At 40.3% G+C, this 14,240-nt stretch overlaps 3 protein-coding genes across 5 annotated transcripts in view; 1 reads left to right on the top strand and 2 right to left on the bottom strand.

The window, feature by feature from the left end:
• Positions 1-2,050: 2,050 nt before the first annotated feature.
• LOC122399730 (potential E3 ubiquitin-protein ligase ariadne-2) lies at positions 2,051-5,587 on the bottom strand. Of its 2 annotated transcripts, none has more exons than XM_043400635.1 (8): positions 5,382-5,587; positions 4,303-4,828; positions 3,924-4,155; positions 3,736-3,853; positions 3,438-3,662; positions 3,145-3,357; positions 2,923-3,074; positions 2,051-2,518 (listed from the first exon to the last, which is right to left on the bottom strand). In XM_043400635.1, exons 2-8 carry the CDS (start codon positions 4,826-4,828, stop codon positions 2,485-2,487), a joined length of 1,500 nt encoding a protein of 499 aa, XP_043256570.1. In that variant the 5' UTR covers positions 5,382-5,587; the 3' UTR covers positions 2,051-2,484. The 2 variants fall into 2 exon arrangements, with proteins under 2 accessions (XP_043256570.1, XP_043256569.1); XM_043400634.1 differs by lacking the exon at positions 5,382-5,587 and adding an exon at positions 4,922-5,373.
• An 831-nt stretch (positions 5,588-6,418) lies between these two features.
• Positions 6,419-7,464, top strand: LOC122399723 (DNA-directed RNA polymerase III subunit RPC7-like). Its single transcript, XM_043400617.1, has 2 exons — positions 6,419-6,556; positions 6,641-7,464. The coding sequence occupies exon 2, from the start codon at positions 6,659-6,661 to the stop codon at positions 7,310-7,312; it is 654 nt and encodes a 217-aa protein (XP_043256552.1). The 5' UTR covers positions 6,419-6,556; positions 6,641-6,658; the 3' UTR covers positions 7,313-7,464.
• Positions 7,465-7,928: 464 nt separating this feature from the next.
• Positions 7,929-14,240, bottom strand: part of LOC122399721 (cell surface glycoprotein 1) — a 53,302-nt gene continuing 46,990 nt past the window's right edge. For both annotated transcript variants that reach the window (XM_043400615.1, XM_043400616.1), the window contains one exon: positions 7,929-14,209. In XM_043400615.1, the coding sequence (XP_043256550.1) occupies positions 13,808-14,209 (402 nt within the window). In that variant the 3' untranslated portion in view covers positions 7,929-13,807. The remainder of the gene's footprint in view (positions 14,210-14,240) is intronic.

Genomic DNA, 14,240 nt, shown 5'->3' with positions numbered 1-14,240 from the left:
TAAAAAAATTTAAACAACATCGAGTATTTGTTTATATCTAACTGGAAAATGTTGAAATAGAATTATTTTACAGTCGTACAATTGAGTATACGCATAATGAACTTTTCAAATTTCGCGGGTCTGGATTAGGTTTACATGACCACGCTAGTCAAGTGAAATTCCCGCGAAATGTTTCTCGATATGTAATTGCTAAGAAACTAAAAAATTACTTTTTGTTACCTATTAATAAATACATTTTTAGGTAGACGTAAATAAATATTTAATATTATTTTAATTTCTTTTAAATATTTTTGTTATAAATATGTATTGCCTTTTTATTCTCCCGCCAATTTGTACTACCAACCCAAACGAATGATCAATTTTTTGAGCAACTTTATGTTAATAACAAGATTATAGAAGTATATTTTTGTTTAATAAACGCATTGAAAATTTCCACGATTTTAACAAATTCTCTTTTTCGTTAATCTTTTACATAAATAATTCAACGTTAAAAAAAGCATACAAGGAATAAACAGTTTGATTCACGTAGTGGAACCGGATGTACATTTGCCAAGCGAAAAGTCACGTACTTTTACGCTGCATCTTGGAAGGTAAAGTTTCTTACATTTAAAACTATTCCTCTAATAATAATAATGTATTTAGTATATTCTAACTAATTGCCAATCGTTTAGACCGCATTCTACAAACGATCGAGCCAATAAATCGATGTTGTTGAGGATAGTACTCCGAGAAGAACAATCTGTTCAAGGTACTACATTTTATTTCAAATATTACATTACATCATTATTATTTCACTGAATTTTTAATAAAAGAATAAGTACGTCTGTACATTAATGTTGATATTTACCGAAAGGGGCAATTAATGGTTAATATTTTAAAAAATATTCTTGACAATAGTACTCGTAATTAAATTATTACGAATCGAAATTCAATGTTGTTGCCTAGACATGATTTTTATACATCGCATTTTTCTTATTCGAAATTTTTAGCAGAAATTAATGCAAAGTTTTGTTCATTTAGCTAAAAAGAACAAAATAGTAATTTTTTTCAGGCGTGCCTTGGAATTTGGCGCGGGGTCTACAAGTCATGGCGCACGGAAAAAAGTCGTTACGCCATATTGGAATTCGAAAGTTCGAATGTTCGAATGTCGAGGCTCGCTGCAGGTAATTTATCAATAATTTATATGATTAATTTATAAGTTTTTTGATTCTTATTGTTAAAATCGTATAATGCAGTGCATAGTGAACGAATACAAACTGAAATATGAACGATCAATCGCGGGGTTGCAAGAAACGGAGATGGAAAAGATAGCTGCTTCGATTTCAATTTGCAACATATCTACTACGACATCGGAGACCATACAATTTGTTCAACCGGATAAAAAACAACGATCGGTGAGTTTTTGAACAGTTCAAAGTAATTTATCGGCAATTCTTTACTTGTACCATGATTTCAAAAATTTTAATGACTCAATGGATGCATACAATGGTCCATTTTAATTAATATCATTTTACAAATCGTTCCAAGGTAAAAAATTCTATGCAATATCAGTAAAGTAAAGTACATTGATATTCGTTTCTAATTAATAAACAAAAGTATACAAAATAGGCGTTTATCTCGAAAATGAAAAATAGACTGTTCTTGTCGAGGTAATATTTCAAAATTATACAGCTCTTTTTGTTTCCTAAAGTTTGTGGTCGCATCGCGATAGCATTATCTTTGAAAAAATACGATTGTTGCGATAAAGTTTTATTTCTCTTAGTGACACAGTAGTTGTTACATTCATTTTTGCACAATGGCCATTACTTGTAACAGGATCCTTCGACAAATGGTCTTCTTCGCAGAATATCATCTCTATTCTAGCGTTTCATGTTTAAATAGTTTACAAAGAATGTATGTTCGATTACGGCTATGTTCGTCACAGATGTCTTTGATCGTTGCATACACCTTACATTCTAATTATAGAAAACGTCACGTTCTTTTACATTACCATAGTATTTACACGGCGAGGTACCATTCATTGGCACCTAATTATTTGTTAGGCTACCTGCTTTCTTTTTTAAGACGGTTGGTACTAAAACGTATCTTAAATAGTAGTAATACTTGAAAGAAAATGTTGTAGAGTCCATCGAACAACAATGCCTCGCATTGATATTTGTTTGACAATACGTACTATTGATGTATTTACGTAATTCACATTGTTATTGCGTCTTCTGGTTGGTGTGTGCGGGTAAGCATCAATAAAAATAATTCCTAAATATTCAATTTCGAAGAAAGCGCTGCGTCGTACGATATTTCTGGAAATACTCTTAGACTAGGAAATTAATGTACACTCTATAGAAAATTTTAACAATCAGTCGATACAATTAATACTTTCCTACTCTTCTTCTTTTCTTTTTTTTTTTTTTTTTCGGTGCTCACTTCTCTTCGCACACCTATGGAATTCTTCATTATGTATGATTACATAACTCAGCTTACCGAATCTTATTTTAGAACATTGGAATTTCCGTTCTTCTCTCTGCAAATATCACCCATAACAGAAATACAAAAAATTCCTATTAAATACTATTAATTTAAAGAAAAAGAAAGGATTTAACTAGGGAGAACATTATTTTTTTTTCAGCTAAAGTTTATTAGCGTGTCTAGGAGATTTTTGTTCTCGATAATCGCTCGTTGAATATTTCCCGGTTTCCCTTTTTCTATCCTCTAATACTTTGTCAACCAAAATGGTTCTCTGTACTGCCCCGAGCATTTCTTAATGGCGAATAATTAACTAACACGTACTATATAGAAAATATTACTTCTTGGAATATACGGGTAGTCGTTTCAAAAATTAAACTATAGTCGTTTTATAAGTTTGGCCCGACTGTAAGAGAGATTGTAGTGATTGTAGAACACGATTCATGTTCTGTTAGTGCTTACACCTCGAGGAAGTCCTTTAGCAAAATAACGCGACGCTTTTCGGCAATGTCCATTTGATTCTCTAAATCTCCACGGTCTGTTGTCTCTGCTCGTTCTATTTTCCAAGAGAGATTCTCTATTTCAGCTTCCAACTGAGCTTGTTGATATTCAAACTTAAAAATAAAAGCGACTCGTCATTTCTACTTGTATCGACAGTACTTTGTTATTCGAGTAAAGTTTTACCAATTCTTTGCGCGGTCCGGGTTCCATGTAATAAGCGTAAGGATAAGTGTACTGTAAAGTATAACGACAGCGTGCTAAAAGTGACGCAGCTTCGTACAAATGCTGCCAGTCGATCCACGTTCCGCTAGCGTTCATTACTTTTTTATTTATTCGCATTTTTATGCCCTCCAAAGTCTGTTCTTCTAACTTTAATGATTTACTATGGTTCTCCCACTGAAAATCAAGTTTTGACCAAGTTGCATTCAACGTACATTCATATTACGATGGAATGAATTTTGAATGAAACAAATTACCCTTTCGTAGTAATGGAGATACTTCTTGAGAGCTTCTCGTGCTTGTGCGTGAACACTTTCATGAGCAATGTTGGGATTTTCCTTATAACGTGAACATTCGTAATATTCAGTTCCATGTGCTTTCCAATCTCCAAGGCACATCCAACAAAAATCGTGCTTGCAATTATAACATTGCATATGATTGCAACCACCGTTTTTTTCTATGCAAATGTGACATTTTGGACACTGCGAATAATAATTCGTTTAATAACAGATCGTAATATACGTGTTAAAAATGTACAGTATTTAAGTTACTGACGTCTTTGGTGTGAGCACTGATATAATTAGCTGTCTCTGAATCATCCGCACATTTAGTTAGCCACTTTCTAATTGTATTGCAATCAGTGGGTGCATGGTAATCCATACCGCATCGGAAGCTAGAGTTTCACAATTTTTAATTAAAACATAGTAAAGTCCTATACGCTTTACTAAATTTTTAATATTTACCAAAATATAGTTTTACAGGTTGTACATATAACTCGTTTTGCCCGTTGTTCTTTAGAACGCATAACTATTTGGCAATTGGGGCCAGGACAGAATCTTAATTGCGGATGAGATTTCACATAATCGCAGAAAGCAAATTGTTGATACCTTTCCCTCATATTAGGTTTAGTGAGTAAGGACAAAACAAAATCTTCTGGAACTAATACGTCGCATTCCTGTGCCATGCAGCTTATTCCTGTTACAAGTCCAATTTAAAATATCTTGTTAATACATCAGGTCTCCCTTTGTACAGAGCGTTCAACAATATTTCATTCGATAGAACGCAATTGAAACATTAACAGGAAAGGTATTGGATACCCTGTCTACGCACGAATGGTCTTACCTGTAGAAATACCTTGAGTTATTTGTACTTCAAAATGCATGCACCAACAGTCTTTACAAAATGAGTGCCCACATGTTACTAGCGTAGAAAACTTATCGACCGGATAAATTGTAATGCAAACTGAACACACTCCGCTTCTTTGACCTTTTAACCCTGGCACTGACTCCAATGGAGGCATTGGCTTTACTTTTGAATTAATTAATAAACTGGAAGCATTGGTACGGTATTTTGTGATGATATCTTGTAATGCCCAATTGTGCACATGTAATAAAACTTTGGCTAACGACGGCGTTATGTGAAGACTATTACTTAACACTTCTACATTTTCGTTCAAAAGTCTTTCCACTTCCTCTACTCTCAAACAATCATATACAGCGTATTCTGGATCTCTTCTGTTTTGATCAGGATCTATGTCATTGTCGACTTCGCCGCCCCATGGCTGAACATTATAATAGTCTTCGTAGCCTGGATCTCCGCAGTCTGAATCGGAGTAATCCATTTCGCTGTCATACTCTTTGCTCGACATCTGTGTCACAAAGATTCAGGTTTCATTACGTGGAAATATATTTTTAATTAGACATTTTATTTACAAAAGCTCGTTTAACGTATGAAATATTACATGCATATACACACGACGTGTGTTAATCTTTCATAACCTCATAACCTCCACTTTTATTCAGTCGTAACAGGGACACGGTATACCAAGAGGGAACAACAATGTTTGAACGATACAAAATTAAGTTAATAATTCACTGAAAAATGCAGCGTGAAACAAAGATTGAAAAAACAGAAGCCTCGGGTAACTGTACAAAAAACGATAAATCGCTAGAATTTTTTCCACTTGGAACGATTTGTAGAATCCCTTCGTAATCAGTTTATACATAGAAAAAGAAAATGATATTCGGAAATATTTAAAGGACAATGGTGCGTGCACTGTGTCAAAATATTTTGTACACAAAAATGTAAACGTAGCGTCCTGACGTGACGTTTTGTAAACAATTTCATGGAATTTTCAGAGCTGGCGTCCGTGCTCGAAGTGTTCGTTTATTTAAACCCGTCGCGTAATAACGACGACCCACCTTTACGTTCTTATTTATCAAGAAAAATGCATTGATGTTTCTGTTTCGTGGGTTAAATGGAAAAGTTATTAAAGGGCTGTATCACAGCCGTCTATGCCAGTAATCACTCCAGTGCATGAGTTCTATGGAAGTATAAACTCTCGTGTCAGACCAGGCGTGTGATGTGAACGATGTTGTAACAGATGATTTCATTTAATCTGAAACTAGATAAGAATGTCAAAATCACCTGATAGTAAACAACTGAGGTTCCGTAAAGCGAACATCGTCATATATAATACAATAAATCATTTACAATTCGATTTTAAACGGAATAGAGATTATTTTATGAAATTTCATTTATATTTATCATTCAGTTTTTATTTTATTCTCATAAAAACTTTCAGACTATTCAATTGGTTCTTCCTTTTCGTCCTATTACATTGCCTATTATATTTAAATCATTCTTATGACTTAAAAATGATATTAGAGTGGAATAAAGGTATGAAATTAACGTGGCAGAAAGCAATCATTTTGTGAACTGTATATTGTATATTGTATTATTTATAATCCTGATTGATAAGTAATTAATTTCATGTACATATATTATTTTTCATTAGCGCGGAAGAACTTGTAGATAAGTATCTTTTTATATCAGGAAAAATTAAATTTATAATTCTTCGAGAATTTTTGATACATTAATGGATATATCAGCCAACGTAATTTGTTATAGAATTGTGTTTTTATTTGTTTAATTTGATTTCCAGGCTTTATTAACATTTTTTAAATACTGGTTAATCTACTTTATGTTGTTTGCCATCTATATTCTGCGCATTGACGTTGTTATGGTCACCGAGTTTGTTGATCATGCGTTGCTAACCTATTACATTTAACCTCTTAACCTCAAACCACGCGTGTTTATCATTTATGTACGTTTGAAACTATGTCCGTGTATCACGATGAAGTAGAAATTGAAGATTTCGAGTACGACGAGGACGAGGAGATATATTATTATCCGTGTCCTTGCGGCGATCAGTTTCAAATATCTAAATCCGAGTTGGCTGCTGGAGAAGATGAGGCCACATGTCCTTCTTGTTCGTTAGTGATTAAAGTTATTTACGAGAAGGAAGCGTTTGCAGCTAAACAGGAAGAGCTTGTAAGAAGCGAAGAGAAAGAACTAGTGGCTCAGAAGGCTTGAGGTGAGTTAGGTTATGTTTAAAATTTAGTGTACATGCGCTGGAAATGTTGAACGTGTAACATATACTTTTTGATATTTTTGGAAGAGAAAGTGTATAAGCACTATGGCGGCACGCGGTAGAGGAAGGGGGAAGCCCGGTGGCATGTCATTCAGCGCGGAGCAGCTGGGATTTGCCAAGGGAGAAGCATTGCCACCGCCTACTTTACAACCCCCGCCGAAATATCCAATTTTAGAGTACAAACCGTTATCTTCAACTATTACGAACGAAATGAGTTACTTGTTAGAACTGAAGAGAGAATATGCGGAGTACATGCGAGAGTCCCCCAACAATGTTCTGCACCTTGTGATTAAAAAAGATATAGATCGGTATTCGGATCTGTACCAAGATTTAATAACCGACAAAACCAGTTACGAATCCAGGTACGATTGGAGTAGACTGCCCGCGGAGTTGAAGCCTCTGCCACGAAAGCGTAAAGGAACGACGGTGAAGAAGCCTGAGAAGAAACGGAAGAACGTCAACGTAGAATCGAAGCTTCAGGAATTAGAAAAGAAGGAAAGTACTCAGCAGAGCGACGCGGAAGAGGAAGGCAAGGAGGAAGAAGAGACGGAGGAGAAGGAGGATGAGCATATCGAGGACGAAGAGGAGGAACTCGATGAGGAAATGGACGAAGGCACGGATTACGTGAATAATTACTTCGATAACGGAGAAGGTTACGACGACGAAGACGATAATTTGGACGATGGACCTATTTATTAACGTATAATTGTTTTATAAGAATTGTAAATTCCTTTTGGTACTCGATTATTGGTGATACTTACAAGCTGCTAGTTGAGCACTGTACGGCAATGTATATATCTTTGTTCTCACCGAAATCCGTGTGTACGGACAATAAATTTATTATAATGTTTAAACAACGATGAGATCGTACGCGTTTATGCATGTTAGTGCCCAGTTAGTGTCCGGTTAGTTGATCGAATGGTAATCGAGGAAGGAAAAATAGTTAATAGTTGGAGCGAATGAAAATAGTCCAGGGTCACAGGAAGCGTCGGCGTGTTCTTTATTACGAGTATTTCAATTTCTAATATATAATATATATATTTATATATATAATATATATATATAATAGTCATAATAATCTGCAATTATTGTAATAAATGATCCTCCTCTACGATGCAATCGGAGAGTAAAAACGCAACTTTTTTTTGGACGAGAAGGGGATGCGCAAAAGTTACCGTAGTGTCACGTAATGCTTACGTTTACGCTCGCCGTGGTGGTTTCGAATATTATCCCGTTGGATTTCTTGCTTGCTTGCTCGTTTTTATAAATGCATAGTGTTTCATTTTTTTTTTTTCTGTTTTTTCTTTTATTATCATCGTCATCGTATCGCTCCCGGAGTGTGCGCGTCGAGCGCGTGGAGGGGGGGGGGGTGTAAAAGAACAAAATTACATAGTCTCGCGAAAGAAGAAGTCGGTTTCCTGAAATTTCCAGCCGCTTGCCGTGTCCGTATGCACCCTTTTGCTATCAGGATCGAGGCTGGTGTACATCCGTTACCAAAACCGATCGTGTTGGTTCGCGTAAAAGGGGGGGCGGAGGGTTGCTAAAATCGTAACACGATTTGGCAGTAAATCGAGCAAGCGATTTTTTTTTCTCGTTTTTTCGTTCAATTTTGTCAATAACGAGCAGATTGTTTTCTTTTTAGAGGACACGAAACACGAGCTTCCATAGACCTCCGCCATCTTGGATCACGGACCGTTTTAAGTTTCGCGCCACTTGCTCGATTTCTCGCTACTGTCGATTCGTTTTGTAGAATATCGAGGAAGCTGATCCCTGGCGAAATAAATCGATTGATCCGTTGTCAGCGATCTGACCCGGTAAAAAATGGGTTTCTACGCGTCTGATTCCGTGGATTCCGAGCAACGTTTAAAATAACCGAAATAGAAAATTCTACGAGATGATCGGTTCGCCGTCGTTTCGTTGTATCAAAACATCTCGTCGTCCCTGCAACAATCATTCAAATTTTATTCCGACAAAACAGCTTCTCCTCCCTTCGATCTACCCTCCTCCGTTTCACTTCGTTTATAATACCATCGTTGTTCGAACATCAGTTCCTATCCGCCCGCATCATTTTTAATAATATATTATGTATAATGTATATAGATATATTTATATATATATATATATACTTTGTATATAATCGTCGCATTTTAATATAGTTACGACCTATCTATGTATAAGTAGGCATAAAGACTGAGGCGAGAATACAGGCGAAACTCCGAACAATATAGTCCTTTGTGTTTTTTTTTTTTTATTTTTTTTTTTGTTTAGTATTATTATTATTTTTTATTTTTATCTTCGTCGCGAAAGAAAACGAAGTCTCGTTAATTCCGGTTCTAAAGCGCGAAACAAAAAGAAAAGCGGTTTTCAATCTTCCATTTTTATCGCGTGCGCGGTTTCGTTTGGATCCAAAGTTCTGTTGCTCTCGAAGTTCTCTTTTAGTTTACTTGCGATAAAAACGAATTTACATACGAATCAAAGTAGATTTCGAGAAATTCTGCTTCGCATTTCCTCTGTATCTCGGTTCGTCGAATAGAAAACGCACGTTTTCGGAACGTGGCCAGCACGTTCACGGTTCTGTCGCTTCTTAAGGCCCGTTGATCGATGGTCTTACAACTTGTCCTCGACAGAATCATAAATCCCAATGTGTGAGTCTACGCGTGTACGAGATTTCGAAAGAAAGAAAAGGCTTGTAAAATAAAATCATTTACAAGCCTTTCTTCCCCCAGCGTCTCTCTACACTCGCGAAAGAAACATTCGAGCCTCGCCTAGCAAAAGGTCAACTCTAATCTCGCGAGCGAAATAATCCGTAATTGAAACCGGAAACTCGACAAATGGATAAACGAAAGGTGCAACATTTGGGTATTCGCTTCGGTTCTTCCAAAAAAACAGAAACAGTCTTTGAATCCGCGGCGACGAGCGATACGTTTCTCCGATCGTTCACGATAATAATCGTCGACGTTTGTTCAGCGAATTGCTCGCTCACGTTGTCGAGTTGTTTGTCGTGACCCTAACCGTGGGTACAACGTTCTGGAAATCACAGGAGGAATCAGCTTCTAAATTCGGATGGGCAGTGTAAGCTTCTGCGAGGTGCTTGATCCGACGCGTACGAACGCTCCAACCGCTCTCTACCTTCGTTGCTTACACCAAGCTGTTTCTCGAGTTTTCCCCCTGTCGCGCGTACTTTCCCTTCTTCGTCGTTCGTTCAACAATAGACGTAAGAAGGACGAGCCCGTTCGAACGAAGTGATTCGTCGAATCAGTGGCGCGCAAAGGTTTCTCCAATAACCGTGTGGCAACAATGAAACGTACACATCATATTACAATTATCACAACGAGGCAATTATAATAATAATCATCGTAATAACAGCGCGACGGTAAATAACGTCTACACGTGGAAATCATCGATGAGAAGTCCGATCGTTGAACGATCCAGGCGTGCTACGCCACTGTTCCGAGTGAATGTCGCTCGAAATAATCTATAAACTTTTTATCGACGACGCCTTGCTCGTCGATTACTCAATGATTCGATCAACTCGTACATCGAGTTGCACGGTTATTATATGGAATGCAATAATTCAACACTTATCACAATAGGTCGCGGTCACCGGGCGGCGGTGGTAAGCGCGTTAAAAACAGCCTTCGATATTCGATACGCTTTCGCTAAAATGAAACATCGTGCTTGGGATGTATCGTCGGCCCAAGGTCACTCTCCCCTCCCACTTTGACCACAAATGGGCGGGGCGTAGGGCGAAAGAGGGCGTGGCCGGGCGGAGTGGTGGGGGATAGCCACGCCTCCGTGACCTCGAAAACCTTTTTCTATCCCTCAGCGCAGTCGAATTGCCGGCTCAAGGTCACTCTCCCCTCCCACTTTGACCACAAATGGGCGGGGCGTAGCGCGAAAGAGGGCGTGGCCGGGCGGAGTGGTGGGGGATAGCCACGCCTCCGTGACCTCGAAAACCTTTTTCTATCCCTCAGCACAGTCGAATCGTCGTCTAGGCAAGAGCCGCGAAATTGAACGTCGAAGCAGAGGCGGATCTCACGGTATATCTGTTCTCTTCAACGTACTCGAAACTAAATGATTTGAGTGTCACCCGGGAATGAAATTAGACGATTCGATCCGCCACCGCGTCGAAGAACGTAACGATATACAAACTATAACACCGAATTAAAACTACAGATTCCTCGAATCGGTTTACACGGTCCTTCCGGTAGCTTCCTCAAACAGATCGGTGTAAGCAGTGATCTAATCGTGTTTCTAAACGCAATCATGGGGTGGGGGAGGGAGACTCGAGGATAGGTTAAAGAAAGAAAAATTCGGGATGCAGCCGGTCCTCTTCGATAGGTACGATCTCGAATCGTTTGTATCGATAGTGCGATCGATGTCGATGACGTATAAATCTCTCGATCTTTCGTGTCATCGAGATTCGTCGCGATTGTCTTTTGCGTCGTGTGAGACGGAGAGGATAGGCCGCACGATTGAGAATTTCGAGCAAACTACGACGAAACAGAGGCACGATCGATGTTAGAAATACCGCGAACTCGTTAGATAATCGAGATACATATCGATTCGATTAGAAACAAGAACGATGTTTAAGGGAATTTCTATATATTTCTTCCACCGATCGTACGCGTATAAACGATCTAACGAATAAAGAATCTTTATTCTTTCGCCCATCGTCATCGATCGACTATCCCCGCGCGGACAAGCTGAAAAAAATAAAACGGAAATTAGCCCCGATCTCTCGTCGACATCATGAATTCTTCCTACGGTTTTAGTTTTCATCGAGTCCCTCGTCAGTCGTTCGCTTCTGTATTTCGTATTTTTGCTTTTTTTGTCGTTTTTCATCATTTTTTATTCCCTTAACGGTTTTTTTTTTTTTCTTCTTTATCATTAGAGTTTATCGTTATCATTAATCATTATCGTTATACTGCTTCACTACGGTTGGTTGACTCTTGGACGTGGATCTGGATGGAGTGTGGTGTACCGGTGTGTACCAAAATGCGCGTGAAAGAGAGAAAAGCTCCGTCGTTCGATCTTCATCATCTCTGTTCTCATCTTTCCCTTCCTCCCTTCCATCGTCCCCGAAGCGAGAACAACGGGGCCCCCCCCCCAAATGTCCAAACAAAAAGTCTTTCGCCTCTGTCTCTTGTCGATCAGGAAAAAGATGCGTCTTTGCGTTCGTCGTTCTCTCCTCTCGCTACTTTCTTCGCGTTCTATCGTAAACTCTTTCTCTTCCCGTTCTCGTTTAGCCCTTTTTAGCGCCGCGGCCTGCGAGTACGCTCGACGTTCGACCCTTTAGCACCGACAGGGTTAAGGAAGGGACGGCATTACCTCCCTTTCCACATCGACGATCGTTTCAACGCGTAACGGATCCAACGACGACAGAACGATACTCGTTTTATCGAGTCACGGGGCATCACCCGCGTCTCATCTTCTTTTCGTTCGAAAGAGGAACGCACGAACGAGGTTCTCGCGTAAGAAAATTAGAGACGGAATGTGTGCAGCGTGCGATCGGGAAGGTAGCGTCCACCCTTCCTTTCTCTTCTCGGTTACCTTGCAACGATTCCCCCGTAAGCGGCGTGTCTTCGATGTTGTCACCGACTTGGCACCGGTTTCTGTCGTTGGTCTCGACGCGCGAAACTCGCGGGGAATTCGAATCTCGCCGGTTACGCGCGGAATACAAACACTACGCCTCACTACAGTAATTCGTTCCGTTCGTGGTTTCCGGGGAGTTCCTCGCCAGACGCGGCTCGACCGTTCCCCGAGATACGTAAAAACGCGAAACTAAGCCACCGTTTACCCTTGAAACTAATAGGAACCGGAGAATGCGTCGAGCTTTTCGAATTTCTGTCTTGAAAGGATAAACTTCCAGCAGGTGGCGCGACGGTGAACTTCGAGACGTTCAGAGCCACCCTCGGCGTTCTCGCGAACCACCAGCCGGTCTCCAAGGTACCAGCGCGAAAAATCATATTCGTGTGCAGGAAATTACCTAGAAATTCGTCGTTTCTTCGTTTCTCCCGGAACGGTCGAGGTTCTTATCGAAAAATGGAATGGATTATTAATTTTTCCACACACACAGAGAGAGACGTTCCGTGTTTTCCGAAAGAGACTAATCTCTTTTCCCGCGGTACCCTCGACAATTTTGCGGACCTCGTTACCCTTTATACCCATTTTTTTTTTTAAACCGTTTTAATCCCTCGTTCTACCGCCCCCCCCAAGGCGAAGATCCGCGAAATCGTCTCGGTACCGCGATCACGTATAATCCGCGAGTGCGATACCCATAATGTAGATGTACATACGGTGTACACGTGTATAATTGTTTTCCGTATATAGACGTTATATAAAACGCACGAAGCGGCTGAAGGCTACTTTATTCCTTCTCTCTTTATTTATAGCGACAAAGCCTTTCCTCGCGATTCGATTCATTCACGGTATCTCGTTTTTTATTATTTTTTTTTTTTTTTGTTTTTTTTCTTATCAATGGAAAAAGAATTTGGGCTTAACTACGGCGGATCCCTCGAGATCACTTGGATATCCTAGAAACATTACTGACTCGCGTGTGTGTTCGTCTAGGTGCGTGTCTTCCTATTGTACGTGTCGCCCCCCCTGTACCTGTCCCCTCGTGTCCGTGTAAATATATGTGTACATGTTCGATTCGTCCGTGTGTCCTGCGTGTATGTGTATAGTTTCGTTTATTTCCTTCTAAATACTCTCTTCGTCTCAAGATCACTTGTTGGTCGAAGGAGCCAGCTCTCAGGTGGTCGAGAACCTCGCGTGCTCGCGTATCCTCCATTTTGGATCCGCATCCTCCGAGTTTCAACGAGACCGACGCGTTGCCTGCACGCTCCGTCTTCGTAATCCTCGCTCGTCTTACCGATCGATCGTCGCCCAGTTCTTCGACACTCGTTCATAAAACTCCCTTTTGGCTGTTAATATCCTTCTCTCATACATCTCGACGAAGAACGCTCGACAGGTGACTGGTAAGACGTAAAGGGACCAACGAGATTTCGATTATCGCTCCCGATGAAACAATGCTATCAGGGACGAGCAGACGAACCACGAAAGGAGCCATTTTCGTTCCCCGTTTCTCTTTCCTCTTCCTCGAGTTCTTCCCTAAACTTCCCCCCTTCTTCATTGTTCCGCGTGCTCCTCCGGTTTCGAGGATGTCGCTGTTCGTTTCTCCGCGTGAACGTTCTAATTCTCCGAGCCGCTGCCCTTTCCCCAGAACTTGTCGAAGCGATTTCGCGCCTTCTCCAGCGCCTCGCTCGCCGCTGAGCGTTGCGCCGTACCCGGGACGACCGTGGGCGCCTCCAGCACGTGATAACTACCCCCGCTGCTGCCCCCGACTCCTCCCACGCCACCCCCGGTACTACCCTGAGGCGACTCGGCCTCCAGGATACGGTAACCCGGCTGAGGAACCGACGACGACGACGGTGTCGTCATCGTTGTCGTCGTCGCTGGCTGTTGACCTGCCTCCTTTCTCTCGTACTCGAACCCTGGATCGTCCAGACATCTCAGATTCGTTCCTGCTACAGGCTTTATCGATGGCTCTGGTCTAGGCTGGTCTTTCGACTCCTTCTCCGATCCTCCCGGTTCCTGCAATCAGCTCCTTGTTTTAATTACAGGC

This window comes from Colletes gigas, unplaced genomic scaffold (assembly GCF_013123115.1).
Source record: "Colletes gigas isolate AHSC1104 unplaced genomic scaffold, ASM1312311v1 Colletes_gigas_Sc00015, whole genome shotgun sequence".
Taxonomy (NCBI): Eukaryota; Metazoa; Arthropoda; class Insecta; order Hymenoptera; family Colletidae; genus Colletes; species Colletes gigas.
Note: the sequence above shows the minus strand (reverse complement) of the source record. Positions and strands in the feature narration are given on the sequence as shown.